The sequence below is a fragment of the Pelophylax lessonae genome, assembly GCF_965119305.1.
Source record: "Pelophylax lessonae genome assembly, chromosome: 5".
Classification (NCBI taxonomy): Eukaryota; Metazoa; Chordata; class Amphibia; order Anura; family Ranidae; genus Pelophylax; species Pelophylax lessonae.
The window spans coordinates 108729321-108743092 of record NC_138772.1 but is presented as its reverse complement, the minus strand read 5'-3'; the positions used below and the strand labels follow the sequence as shown (position 1 = coordinate 108743092).

Sequence of the window (13772 nt, the reverse complement as noted above, 5' to 3'; positions counted from 1 at the left end):
TTTCTATTACAGGGGATGTTTACATTCCTTATAAAAGGAATAAAAGTGATATAAAAAAATAAAAGGACATATAAAAAAAAAAAAAAAAATAAAAAAGTAAAATCAGTAAGAATTTTTTTTTTTTTACAGTGCCCCATCCCTCCATGCTCACGCGCAGAAGCGAGCAAATACATAAGTCGCAGAAGCATATGTAAACAGTGTTAAAACCACGCATGTGAGGTATTTCTGTGATTGTTAGAGTAAGAACAGTAATTCTATTACAAGACCTCCTCTGTAACCTGTTAACATTTTTAAAGCGCCACCTATGGTCATTTTTAGGCACCGTAGTTTGTCACTACTATTCCACGAACATCACAGTTTTAAGGCATGACATGTTAGGTATCTATTTCCTGGGTGTAACAACATCTTTCACATTATGGAAAAAGACTAGGGTCTTTTTTTTTTTTTTTAATTCATTCAAGTGTATTTTTTTCCCAAATTTTTTTTTGAAAGACTGCTACGCAAATACTGTGTGACATAGAATATTACAACAATTTTATTCTCTAGGGTCTCTGCTAAAAAAAAAAAAAATTGCTTAAAGGAGTCCTAAGTCATTTTCTAGCAAAGGCAGGCAGGCAGGCAGATCCCTATGTCTCACAGAGCCCTGGCCATTCCGGTGGAGTTCAGTGGAGTCCGGAGGTCCAGGTGGGGGGGGAGGATAGGAAAGCCGCCGCATCCAGAGAATTAGCATGTCCTGGCGTCTGTTCGGAGCATGTGTGCTCCTTCATCAGTTTCAAAAATCTTTTTTTAAACTTACTGCACTGAGACTGCACTGGCGCCGCTCTCTTCCTTTCCCCCATTGTTGTGATTGGTGATGGTTTTATGTATAATAGTATAATTGTTATAATGGGAGTATAATAGTATTTCTCACAAGGCTCATTCCTAAAGATCTGCACAAGGACATACAAAAAATGAGCATTTATGATTATTATACACAAAGCATACAAACATGTTTGCACAACCTTGTCAATGTTCTAATAATCATTGTGGTTTTAATGCTTATGTCTGCCCTACTCTGTAATTATGTCCTTACTAAGCTAAAAGAATCACTAACCCAAATAAATGAAATGCTGTATGTGTCTGTGGTTGTAGGAGGAAACCTACAGTGGTTTGACAGTGATGAAAATCCTAATCTACTCACTATCAGGGGAGGACTGGGCCAGAGGGCAGGGGGGCAATTGCACCCTAGGCCGCTCTGATGCCCCATAAAAAGGCTGCACCGCTTCTGCCACAGACATGCCCTAAAGGATTCCTGGGGAAGAGAAGGAAAAAGTCCCTGCCGCTGACCTTCTGAGTGCGGGTTGAACACAAAGACAGAGTGCAGCCCCCCCAACCCCAGCATGGATGGTGTAAAATTTGTCTGAGCAGAGGTCGATTCCATGCTCCATTAGAAACTCTTCTGCCCTGGCCAGCCCCAACCAAGCTGTCCCAGCTCCCCCCAACCTCCCCATGCTGGCCAGGTCGGGAACCTGGATTCAGCCGGTAAGTAGAGAGTATCTGGAGCAGGGCTTCAGCTTGGAATGGGGGTCAGGAGAAGGATTGGGAGAGTGGGAGGGGGGTGAGGGAAAGTGGGAGGGGGCCGAGTCGCTGCCCCATGGGCCTCTGGGTTAGTTACCAGTCTGCCCCTGCTCACTATGGCTAATACTTGTTGGGCTTGATTTACTAAGGGAGAAGTGAACGTTCTCTTAGCTATGTTCCCTTTGAATATCCAATCAGGTCGAAGGAAACAAAAAAGATTTTTGTTTACACATGATTGGATAACTGAATTAACCATATACACAAAGCTAAGTGAACATTCAAGGCTAGTTCACACCGCATGCGTTCCAGTGGGTTTTTTTCTGCATCCAAATGCATAGAAAGTAGGTTACATGGTTTTCTGTGGCATAGTTCACACCAGTGCTTGCAGTTCCAGTGCGTTCCCATTCCAAAAAAAGAAAAGTAGAACATGCTGCATTTTTCCTGCACAGAACTGTACTGGAATGCAGTAAAATGCATAAAAAATCCCCCGGAACGCACCTACGCGCATAAAAAAAAAGCATCAGAAATGCACTGAACCCCAGTACAGTGCAAAAACAGGGAAAAAAAGAAGAAGAAAAAAAAAGCATCTGGAACGCATCCAGAAATGCATCAAAAACACACTGGAACACATAAAAAAGTGTCAAAAACATGCATGCAGAAACGCATTCAGAACAGATCTGGAGGAGGTTTTTGTGGTATGAGCTAGCTCTCAGTTTATAATGTGAAAAATTGTTACTCCTTTCGTAAATTGTTGCTCATTAATTGCCTCCCATTGGAATGTTTTGACTCTTGAGTGAAATAGACACCTGCTGGAACCACGGGCAGATAGAAAACACTTGCATTTTATGGCATGGTTCACACCTATAGATGTGACTGAGCGCCGGCGCATTTCACGTGTTTTTCATATGTTCCCGCACATAGTGTGTAGGGTAGCCTATTCATTTCAATGGGCTACCCTATGTGTGAGAAATGTGAAAGAAAAAGACCCATGAGGTTGGGCGCATGCATTTGCAGATGCTTCGGGGTGACAATAATAGTCAATGGACGCACATAATTCTATTTCTATAAATGCAGCTAAACTGACGGCACCTAAATACAGGTAAGTGTTAAGTTCTAATGATACTATTGAAGAATTATTACCTGCATTCATATACATTTAGAAATGTCATCTAAAAGCATATACGCGTGAGTGTGACAGTATCATTGTGAATGGGTCCTTAGATTGTGGGATGCTTCTTCAAAGTATTATATTGGGCACTGAAGGCAACCAAGGGTTTAGTACTAAAGGGCATATCTACACTATACAAGTAATTCCATTTTGTTGGGCTGATTTGCATGCTGTCTTTTTACCTCTATAGGATTTCCCTGCCAAAGCTCCAGACCTTCACCCCACCCAGCACATTACATTTTTCACTTCTGACAAAATCTGTTCTAGAATGGATATGATAACAGTAAAAGGTGATTTGTGATTGGATGTTATGGGTTATTGCACATTGCAGATCAGGTATACAATAGTTTAGGTGTATTATAAGGAGGATTTCACTTAAGGTAAAATAAATCAACCTTTAACCTTCATGTATATACCCAATGGTACATAAAAACATGACCTTCAAATGTAACTTTAGTGAAGTTTAAAAAAAACTTTGGTATAAAAAAAACGTATCTGAGCAATTTAGGCAATTTGAACATGGCCCTATTCTGCAAAAAGTTCTTAATCATATAGTAAGTTTTTTAATGTAAAAAAAAAAAAAGTGATACTTCAGCAAAAAAAAAAAAAAAGTGATACTTCAGCTATGAGTTAAAATGATTGTAAAGTCCCATTTTTTTTATAAATAACAAACATTTTATACCTTCCGCCTCTGTGCAGTAGATTTTGCACAGGGCAGCCCGGATCCACCTCTTCTTCTCAGGTCCCTCTTTGCTGCTCCTGACCCCTCCCTCCTATTGAGTGCCCCCATATAAGCAGCTTTCTATGGGGGCACCCAAGCAGAGCCTGCAGCTTCGTGTGTCTATTCAGACCTGAAGCTGTCATTTGGCCCCGCCCCCTCTCTCTCCTGATTGGCTAACTGAATTTGATTGACAGCAGCAAGAGCCAATGGTGCCATGGCTGTGTCTCTGCCAATCAGGAGTCCCGGATGGCCGAGGGACTCGTTGGCATTGCTGGACAGAGATGGGGCTCAGGTGTGTAGTAGGGGGTGCTGGGGGAACTGCTACACACAGAAGGCTTTTTATCTTAATGCATAGAATGCAATAAGATAAAAAAAACCTTCTGCATTTACAACTCCTTTAGGTCACCAATTGATCTCTCTGCCAACATTTCCTAACTTTCATCTTTCAATTTAGGGTTTCTGTCAAACTTGGGGTTGAAGATATCTGTATTAGAAGCTATGGAGACTCAAGCACAAAGTCAATGAGTTACATGGGATAGCAAGTTTAACATCTGCCAAAAGATTAAAGTGATTGTAAAGGCAAAAAGATAAAAAACCTTCTGTGTGCAGCAGGCCCCCTCAGCCCCCATCGTACTTACCTGAGCCCCCTCTCTATCCAGCGATGTTGCTCGAGAGACTCGGCTGCCTGGGACTCTACTCCTCATTGGCGCCATTGGCTCCCGCTGCTGTTAATCAAAGTCAGTGAGCCAATGAGGAGAGAGAGGGGGCGGGGCCAAGCCGGGGCTCTGTGTCTGAATAGACACACTGTGGCTCGGGTGCCCCCATAGTAAGCCGCTTGCTGTGGGGCAATCATCTGGAGGGAGGGGCCAGGAGAGCTGAAGAGGGACCTGAAATGAGGAGGATCTGGGCTGCTCTGTGCAAAACCACTTCACAGAACAGGTAAGTATAACATATTTTTATTTTAAAGCAAAAACAAAACAAAACTTTACAATCACTTTAAGTTCTGGATAGAATGTAACTTTAAAGTAGAACAAAAGCCAAAACTTTTTTTTTTCATTTTAGATAGAGTATGGGAGGGTTATGACCCCTGTAAGGTTTATTTTTGGGATGATTTACCTTTACTTCCTGTTACATAGCTAAACAGGAAGTGAGTGGAAATTTGTGTAATTAAGGGAATCCCTTGGGGACCCCCAGTTCACCAGAACTAGTGTACCCATTGAAATATCTCCCCTCATTTTTCAGGGTACAACCCAAAATATGGGATTTTCTTATGCTTTCACTTTCAATGATAATGGTAAACAGGACAAATAGAGAGGGTGAATCTTCCAAACAGGAGCACAGACATCAATAAAAACTGTCAGGTGTTCTAATCCATCTCTACTCTATCGAAAACTAAAAAAAAGTTTTGCCACTAGTTTTACTTTGAGTGCAATTACTCATAACATCCTAGCCAAACTGCATCTTGTATATACCTTATTCTTTCCACACTCCCTGTAATTAAATAAAGTGTCAGGGGAGTAAAGAAAGACCAGACAAAAACCTTATCTTTGCAGTGTTCAGTAATCTATAATTTCCTGAAAATGCCAAAAAATGTAAATTCTACTTGCTTGCAACTATGGCAACAGTACTCAAATTTCCCTTAACTCTTCCCCTTACTGGTAATTGATTCTTATCCCAACATTGTGCTTTAGGGATTTAAGCTCCACTATGAGCAACAGAAAAAAATGACTTTGCAGTGGGTTTTCCCAACACTGCAAGGGTTAAATGCACATTGAGTATAGGGGTAGAGGGGTTAGCTTTCTTATACCTTGCTCCAACAGGCTTCCACCACATTGTGCTGTTGGTCCCTCATTGCGTCTTCCCTTCTTTGCTCCATTAATCCCGGGCTTTCAGAATTCATCACGTACAATGAAGGACCAGCAGCCCTACATTGTATGTGAGGATGGGTGGGCTGGCAATCTGTAAAGTCAAATCGATGAGGAGAGCGCCAGCTGCCCAGGGAACAGAGGAATTTGGTATGCATTACAACTTATCCATCATCCACTAGACCTTACAACAGGGGGAAGAAGGGGAGGCAATGCAAAAGTATTTTGAAAACAATATTGCAATCTGTCACTTTACCCATTCAGGGAAAGTGACAGGTTCTCTTGATGAGGGCCATTCCCACATACCAATAATACCCTTCCAATGCTTCTACAACCTTCTGTTTGCCTTTGAGAGCCCTTAGAAATCCCTTTCCTGGACCTGTTCAGACAATTGTAATTTAGTCACCTAGTGGACTGGAGGCAGTCAAGAACCCTGTTTAACCACTTGCCGACTGCCGCACGACTATTTACGTCGGCAGTCAGCCCCTCACAGGCAGAGCGACGTAGGGCTACATCGCTAGCCTGTGAGGGCCTAGGGAGCGCGCGCGCGCCGCCAGAGGCACGCTCCCGCTACCGCGTGGTCAAGGACCCCTCGCGATCGTCGGGTGGAGAGGGAGAAAGGCAGGCGGCTAGTGTAAACAAGCCTCCTGTCATTCTCCCCTGTGTATGAATGGTGATCATACGGTTCTACTATGTAGGACCGTTGATCACTGTTCATACACCTCAAGCCACAGCCAATCACAGTTAGAAGCACGCCCCTAGGGACACACATAACCCCTCCCTCTCAAAAAAGTTAACCCCTTCACTGCCAGTGTCATTTTACAGTAACAGTGCATATGTATAGCACTGATTACTGCAGTAATGTCACTGGTAACCCCAAAAGTGTCAAAAATGTCAGTCAAGGGTCCGATCTGTCCGCCGCAATGTCACAGTACCGCAAAAAAAATCGCAGATCGCCGCCATTACGCGTTAAAAAAAACAACAAAAATGACAAAAATCTTTCCCTTAGTTAGTAAACGCAATAACTTTTGCGCAAACCAATCAAAATACGCTTTTTGCAATTTTTTTTACCAAACATATGTAGCAGAAAACAAATTGGCCTAAAATGTTAAAAAATTTTGATTTTTACATTTTTTTTGGGGAATTTCATATAAAATAATGTGAAAAATATTGTTATTTTTGCAAAATTTACGCTCTTTTTTTGTTTATAGTGCAAAAAGTAAAAATCGCACAGGTGATCAAATACCACCAAAAGAAAGCTTGGTTTGTGGGGGAAAAAAGGACATCAAATTCGTTTGGGTAAAGCATTGCACGACCGCGCAATTTTCCGTTAAAGTTATGCAGTGCCGAATCCCAAAATAGGCCCTGGTCAGGAAGGGGGTAAAATCTTCCGGGGCTTAAGTGGTTAAGGTCTGGGTCAGATATGGAGCTTACACAGGTTTTAGTCCCCACATTCCCGAAGGTTAACAGAGCTTCAGTAGCAGCAAACCAGGGCAGAGAATGTAAGTACCAATGGATGTATAAGGGTGCCCTCTCAAGGGAACCTGTCATTTTTCATTAAAAATACAAAAAATGGGAACTAGGGACTATTGTATTTTTAATATTTAGTTTGGGATGTTGGTGCTTTAAAGTTTTGTTAGATGGTTCCACCCTCTAAATATAACCTGCCATTTTCTATTGACTTTAACTCATACTGTCCCCATACCAACAATGACCTACCCTATAACCCAAACCCTACCACTTAATCCCCAATGTAAATGTAACACTTTATTTGCATATGTATGCATGTATATTTTGATAACTAAACTTGTGAAAGATCAGAGGGGTAACATACAAACAGAGATGTCCCCAAAACTGTAAACTTACATAAAGCCAAAATATAATTTGAAAAATGTTTCTGCATTCAATAACACAAAGCCAACACAGGCACATAGCCATTCATGTTACTTTTGTGTTTGTCTCATTCTCCTTGAATAAGGCAGCAATAATGTTTGAATTTCAGCTAATCATACTGTACCAACAAGTAAATTTATAGTTTTCTGTATCCTTATGTGTGAAATATGAAATCTTATTGGATGATTTGAGTCGCTGTGCTTTGTTAATTGCCCCTTGTTTATTCATCAAGAAGGTTAATGTGTATAATGTGAACCCGTCCCTGAGAAAATAACTATTTCTAAAGTGTAAAGATTGTTAATGGGTCCAAAAAAAATACTGCTTAGGAAGTTGTTGATTTGGATGCCTTGAATTGATGTCCCTCTCTCTTTTAGGATAGATGCCTGCATATTTGCAGATGTTGTGCAGTCTACCAGTAACAGGATCAGACTCACACTGCATCCTCAAAGCACTTGTGTGTGATGTGACATTCTGACCACAGAGAGGAAAAGCAGAATGGAAATCCCAGTCAAAGTGCACAGCGTAGCCTCCAACTGTCCTGTATCCCTAGTCCTGAGCATCCAATCAGGCTGTGCATTACATCTGGCTCTCTTGCTCAGTCCTACCAAGAGGGGAAAGAAGGCTGTGCTACCTTTCTGCTGGCAGGGCTGCGGGCTGGTGCATGCTCTGTTAGTCTGACTAGAGAAAGAGGAGGGGTTGGAGTAGAGAAAGAGAAGCAGGAGGGGGGCTCCATCGCTAGGTTGTCTCCAAGCTATGCTGCTGCCAGTAGCAGGTTGCCAAGCAGTTATCATTGCTTCTGTGATGCAGAGGCTGTTGCTAATTGTAAAGAGCCTCGCATCTTTGCATCTCTCTTGACTTTATATATAATTTTGCATTCTTTATTCCTTGCGTGGGGGGGCTTCCTTTTTTTTCCCTGTAATATGCCTTTGAATGGATAGAAGACTGTTGTGATGGAGTGAGTAGTAACTCGTCCCTTTGGCTTTGGGGCATTGAATCAGACGCTAGCATCGCCTAGACCGGTGCGGTGGGCACAAGCGGGGGGCGATCATGACCACAGCTAAGGAACAAAATTCCACAGTGAAGTCAACGCATCAGCAGGAGCAGGTAATACCATTGTGATCTTCTTTTATTACATGGGAATTGTTTGAGAATGATTTCCTCCAGCTGATGCTAATATGCCACCTGAGTCACTACTAACGTACCAGTGCGACTGCCTGAAGCTGTGCTCCGTAGCCTGTGCAGTTTAGAGTTTGCTATTTTTACCAGATTGCCTCTATTTCATCAATTATGCATAGCTACAGAATACCAGGCAGGATAATTAAGCTGTCTTCTGTTCCTATCTATACATTCCTTAGAGTGCTCCTGGGTGGACTTTGGGAAGTTGCTTATGGGTTTTCGGAACTAGTTTCCAGTAGAGATCAGTTTATAGCTGGAAAAAAAAATCATTTGGCTAAGGATGCACACTTGTCTGCACACATTCCATCCTGCCCTGTGCATAAACATATGCAGGGAGCAGGGCTAGCAAGGTCCCACTATGTCTGTTAGATTCTCATTAGCACCTTGTGCCCTTCATTAACTGGAGATGTCTCCTTGTAAACTTTCTGCAGCTGGAAATGTGATTTGAGATGCTCACAGATATTCACATTGTCTGTTCTGCACATGAGAGGCAACCAGGCAGCAAAGATTTAAAGGCAGCCAATAGTTCAAAAAAGGGGATCAGCAGTTTCCTTAGCCAGCCTCTCTGGAGGGAAGCAATCATGTACCTAAGTGAAGCAAAGATTCTCTTATTTCATTACGGTAAATAATTGCCCATCTGAATCAATAATTAAAGGAACCTAAGAAGACAGTGAAGAAATATTCCTTGGGTCATGGATTTACTTTGTTGATACTAGATCCAAGGTATTGATCTACAGTTAGACAAGACAGAATGATATTTGCACTGAATTGGATTTTGATGGGAGGAGGTTTTAATCTTCATAGGTTCATGCCACTAAGGGTTAAAAGATAAAATGAATTATGATATTTAAGTTTAAAAAATATATTTTTTAGGTGTGAAAATACTTTTATTTTCATATTTAAAAAAATAGTAAAAGCTAGATATCAGAATGATGTTATAGGTTTGTGTTGGGGTATTGGAAAAATATGACTGTTCACGTGCCAAGCTGGACCATACTATGTGGGTATATGAAATTTGCATTACAGTATGAATTAGTAAATTGAATGTGCAGTTCTACAAGGGATACAAAGCTGAGCGACATAAAAAGGCTTTTCTCTTCTGGCACTTGGGAGCCCGGCTTAAGTGAATGTTACAGTGTTCCACCACACGGAGTTGTTTTATTTCTAAACATGACTTAGACATACCTATTAAATCTATTTAAAGCTGCTTTTTGCTGTGTATAACCCAGGGGTTGTGCCAGAAAAATAGAGCAACATGCCTTACCTGAGCATTGACTTGTCATACAGAATCATTTCTAATGGAATTTGAGTACAGGGATATTTATTCAAATGGAACATTTGGTGGTATGTAAAAGGTTCAAGTCATTATAGAATTACCTGCCTATGTATTTTACAGTAGGTAAAAACATTTTTTTCAGGTTTCTCTACTGTGTATATGAATATGATTCCTTACTTTTGCCTAAGTTTTTCCATTCATGCACGTGCCCTGCCAAGTTATATACTAGTTTTATAGAGTACGAAATTTGATTCATCTTTAAAAAAAATAATACCATGTAAACGCAATTATAAATGACAAGTAAGCTGTAGGCTTCCAAAAATGTTTTACACACAATGTTCTTATGGCATTATTTAAAGTAGTTCCATATCTGTTTTGCATCCTTGAACTGTTAATATACAGTACCTAGTTTTTCTTTACAAAGTATAGCTATGGATTCCCACCAAATCTAGTCACATGAGGAAATATTGAAGTTTTGATCATTTGACCTCTGTTGAAAGGATGGATCAGAGTTCAAATAGCCCCAATAGGTTCTGTCTTTTCAGTGTCTTCAGTTGAGAAGATGACCAGTGTTCCAACATTTGTTTGTGTGGTGCCATCAGAGGAAGGGAAAGCACCAGTTGCATCGTCTACTGAAGAGGCTATGAGGACCAAAGTGCAGATAAGGAGGATCAGTAGCTCAGCTTGAACTTTGGTTCTCCCTTTTAGCTGAGATCATGTGACTAATGCTGGCCATACACGCACAGAATTTCGGCCAAAAATGGTCGTTTTAGGAAAGATCGTTTGAAAATCGGGCCGTTAGTGAACACAAGTTTACCGAAGATTTCGATTGTGTGCCCGGCTAATGTCAATGGATCCATAGCGAAACCTTTTATCTTTTCTACAAAAGTTGTTACGTGTATGGTAAAATTGAAACAAAAATAATATTCTGACTCGTATTGTGCATGTTATCGAACGATCATTATGATCATGAAAATGATTAGGTAAAAGAGTTTATTCTGTAAGTTAGTGGCCAATTCGCTTTCAACTGACGAATATTCCTTCACTCTGCAAATGGCCGAAATTCTGTGCGTGTATGGCCAGCATAATACTCTAGCATCTGATAGGCACCCATTTCTGTAGGGAAGGTATTTTATTTTTTTTACCATGTTTACATTTAGGAAGAAAGGTTGGTCAGGGAAGTGTGGAGTCGCTAGTTCAGTATAGTTCGACTTTAAACCTAATCTATCACATGTGGAACATGTCTTATTTTAAAATCCATTAGAATTCAGAATATCCTCTGTGCCTAAGCACTGAAAATAATTATTCAAGATGGCCACTCCAAGGGGAGTATTTTGCATTATAGTGTTGGATTAATCTATTGCTATTCCATTGTTAAATTAATCCTTTCAGAGACTACATTTTGAATTGCATTGTGTTCATCTGACAGTCTAAGTTATTAAAAGCCCAACTCCAGGCCAAACTTTTAATAGAGCAGAAAAGGTTGAAAACTTTAGTCAGCTTTTGTTTTTCATGTTTTAATTGCTATCTATGACTCTGTTAGGGAGATTAACTGTACTTTTTATCACTATGACAGCGATACAATTTTGTAAAATGGCAGTCTACAGGATCGCAAAGATAACCTTTCCTCATTCCACTAAAAAGAAGAGCATTTTTGACTTCTCTGTTCCCAAAATAGAGATTTCCTATCACTCACTGTTTTCCTACCCCATTGTACTATCCAGTCGGACATAGACCGCAATACATTTTTGATAGGGCTTCTAAAGCTGGCTATATACTGTTAGAAGTTATGCTGTTTGGGTATTTTGACAGCCAGCAGGACCGGCTGTCAAAAGACAATGGCTGCAGTGGGAGACTTGTTTATGTGCCCTGTATAGTGTGGATAGAAGATTCAGTTCGATTTTCTTTGGTTTACCTTGCAGGCTGAATGGAAAGTGCATGGCCAGCCTAACCCCTCTCTACTCTATACAAGATTAATAAAAAAATAAAAAAGATTAGGTCTGGAGTTGGGATATAACTAGGTGTCTGTAGCATGCCAAATCTCTCTTTCCTTGGCGATAAACTACTTTCCATTATTTACATGGCACCAAGGACAATCAGAAATCAGTCTTCAGAAGGTTGATCAGAAATCAGTCTTCAGAAGGTTGATCAGAAATCGGTTTGTATTGTTCTTCCTACAATAAAACGAGTACATCGGTTTAGGAGTGGCTTTTGTAAGTTGAAGCCTATGGTTTTATACCAGTTTAGGATGCAGATGTTAGAAGATTTGTATTAATCATCTGAACAGATAAATCTTATATATAACTTGCTGGTACGACAGCGCCCACACATGTGTTTGTGTGTTTCTGTATGTGTGCCTGCTGTTCACACAGTGCTGCTGCTTTTACTGGTGCCTGGTCATTGGATACCCAGGTGCTATGCTCTGCTCCTTCATTCATCACATACTATCTTTAACTATTAATAATGATGTTCTAAAACTTCTACATGTGGTTGTATTAGATTTCCAATGCAGACACATTACAGTAGAGATCCTTCTGTATACTCTGCCCCTGGTATTGGATTGCTAATCCTGTATCAGTTACAAACAATTTGACTGGAAATGTAAACTACAAATGAGGCATAATAAACTTTAAAAGGGCTGTTCAAAAAGGCTGTGAGACTAATGATATATAAGGAAGCTGTAAAGGATCAGTTGCTTAGAATTATATGTTGTAGAAATGCGCATGTATGATAACATCGTTGGTTCAGAGCGAACAAGGTGTGATCTTCTAAAAGTTTTCTATTGTGTCCTATGCTCTGATTTTGTTCTATGTATGAATTAGTGTTCCTCTAGGTACAATGACTAAATGGCATATGTTGGATGTGCCATTATGAGGTCAGGGCGGAAATGTCACTCTTATATGATTAAATACAACACATTTTCTCAGTGTGATGGAGGCGTTGGAATAACACAGCTAATACATGTAACCTAAAGGGTCATGTCTTACACATATATATTTCTTATATAGATGTACATTTGTGTTTATAGCCACTGTCATTTTAGATCTCTTGGAGCCCTAGCAATGTCAGCCCTCCACCAGAGATCCAGGCTCTGACCACCTCTTTTATAGAACCTGTGGAAGCTTGTGATCACCAGATGTTTAAAGCATATGTTGGCTCTTTTGAGTGGGTTACCTAATTTTTACAGTGATTTTCCATCCCTGTAATCAAACAATCTTTTAGATCTCAATAACTTTTAAATCTGCATATAAACGTTTTTCATATTAGTAAATGTACAGTTTATTTCACGATTAACCCCATATATGTCAATGTTAAATACTGATAATGCCCATTATCTAGGCTAATAAGCAGGGGATTGTAGGACAAATGGCTTAGGGTGCTGGGCACTGCACTGGGGCATATATACCAAAGCAAAAAAAACAAATTTGGTGGGAATTAGTGATTTTAATGATGGCTTAAAGTAAAACATTACAGATGTAAAATTATTTCAAATGACATGCATGGGGGATGCCCTAAACCTGCCTGTGAAGTGAACCAACTGTACAATGTTTACATTTTAATACAGCAGAACTGATATTTACAAAAAAAAGAAAATGCTGTTTAAATTGCTGATAAATGACAGCATTGGCCACCAAATTATGTTTGTAAACAGTTCCTTTATCTATACCAAATCCTTATCCTAAATGAGGGTCTGATATAGATGCTAATGGGGAACCCTAACACAAAAAGAGCACAATTATGCCCATGTTGATGAGGATAAGGGCCTCTTGCAACAACCCTGGCGCAGTGGTTGTGGGGGTCTGCAGGCAGGGGAATTATTTGAATATTTAAAAATGAGGGGCGCCCAGATACAGCCTTACCCCATGTGAAAGAAAGAACTTCTAACAGATGGAGATGTTCAAACCTTTCACTACACTTTCTGCAAATGGTATCTCCGAGGCCCTGCCGCTAAATTTAAACAAAGAAGGGTCCTGGGTGATGTCATTGACTAAATATGGTCATGTGGCCATATTTGGTCAGTGATCTCATGCTATCTTTGTGCTTTGTGGACTGGGTGACATCACTGGTTGCTAAGCACTCAGCCGATTCCAGCACCCACTGCTTCCTTAAAGATTA

General features: G+C 40.4%; 1 protein-coding gene across 2 annotated transcripts in view; it reads left to right on the top strand.

The window, feature by feature from the left end:
• The window catches only part of DPP6 (dipeptidyl peptidase like 6), a 1508982-nt gene that overhangs the window by 564718 nt on the left and 930492 nt on the right, over positions 1-13772 (top strand). Inside the window, exon 1 of one of the 2 annotated variants that reach the window (XM_082258744.1) lies at positions 7881-8308. The exons of the other annotated variant lie outside the window; for it this stretch is intronic. Within the exon in view, the coding sequence (XP_082114870.1) occupies positions 8252-8308 (57 nt within the window). The 5' untranslated portion in view covers positions 7881-8251. Of the gene's footprint in view, positions 1-7880; positions 8309-13772 lie in introns of those variants that run through there. 2 annotated transcript variants of the gene reach the window in all.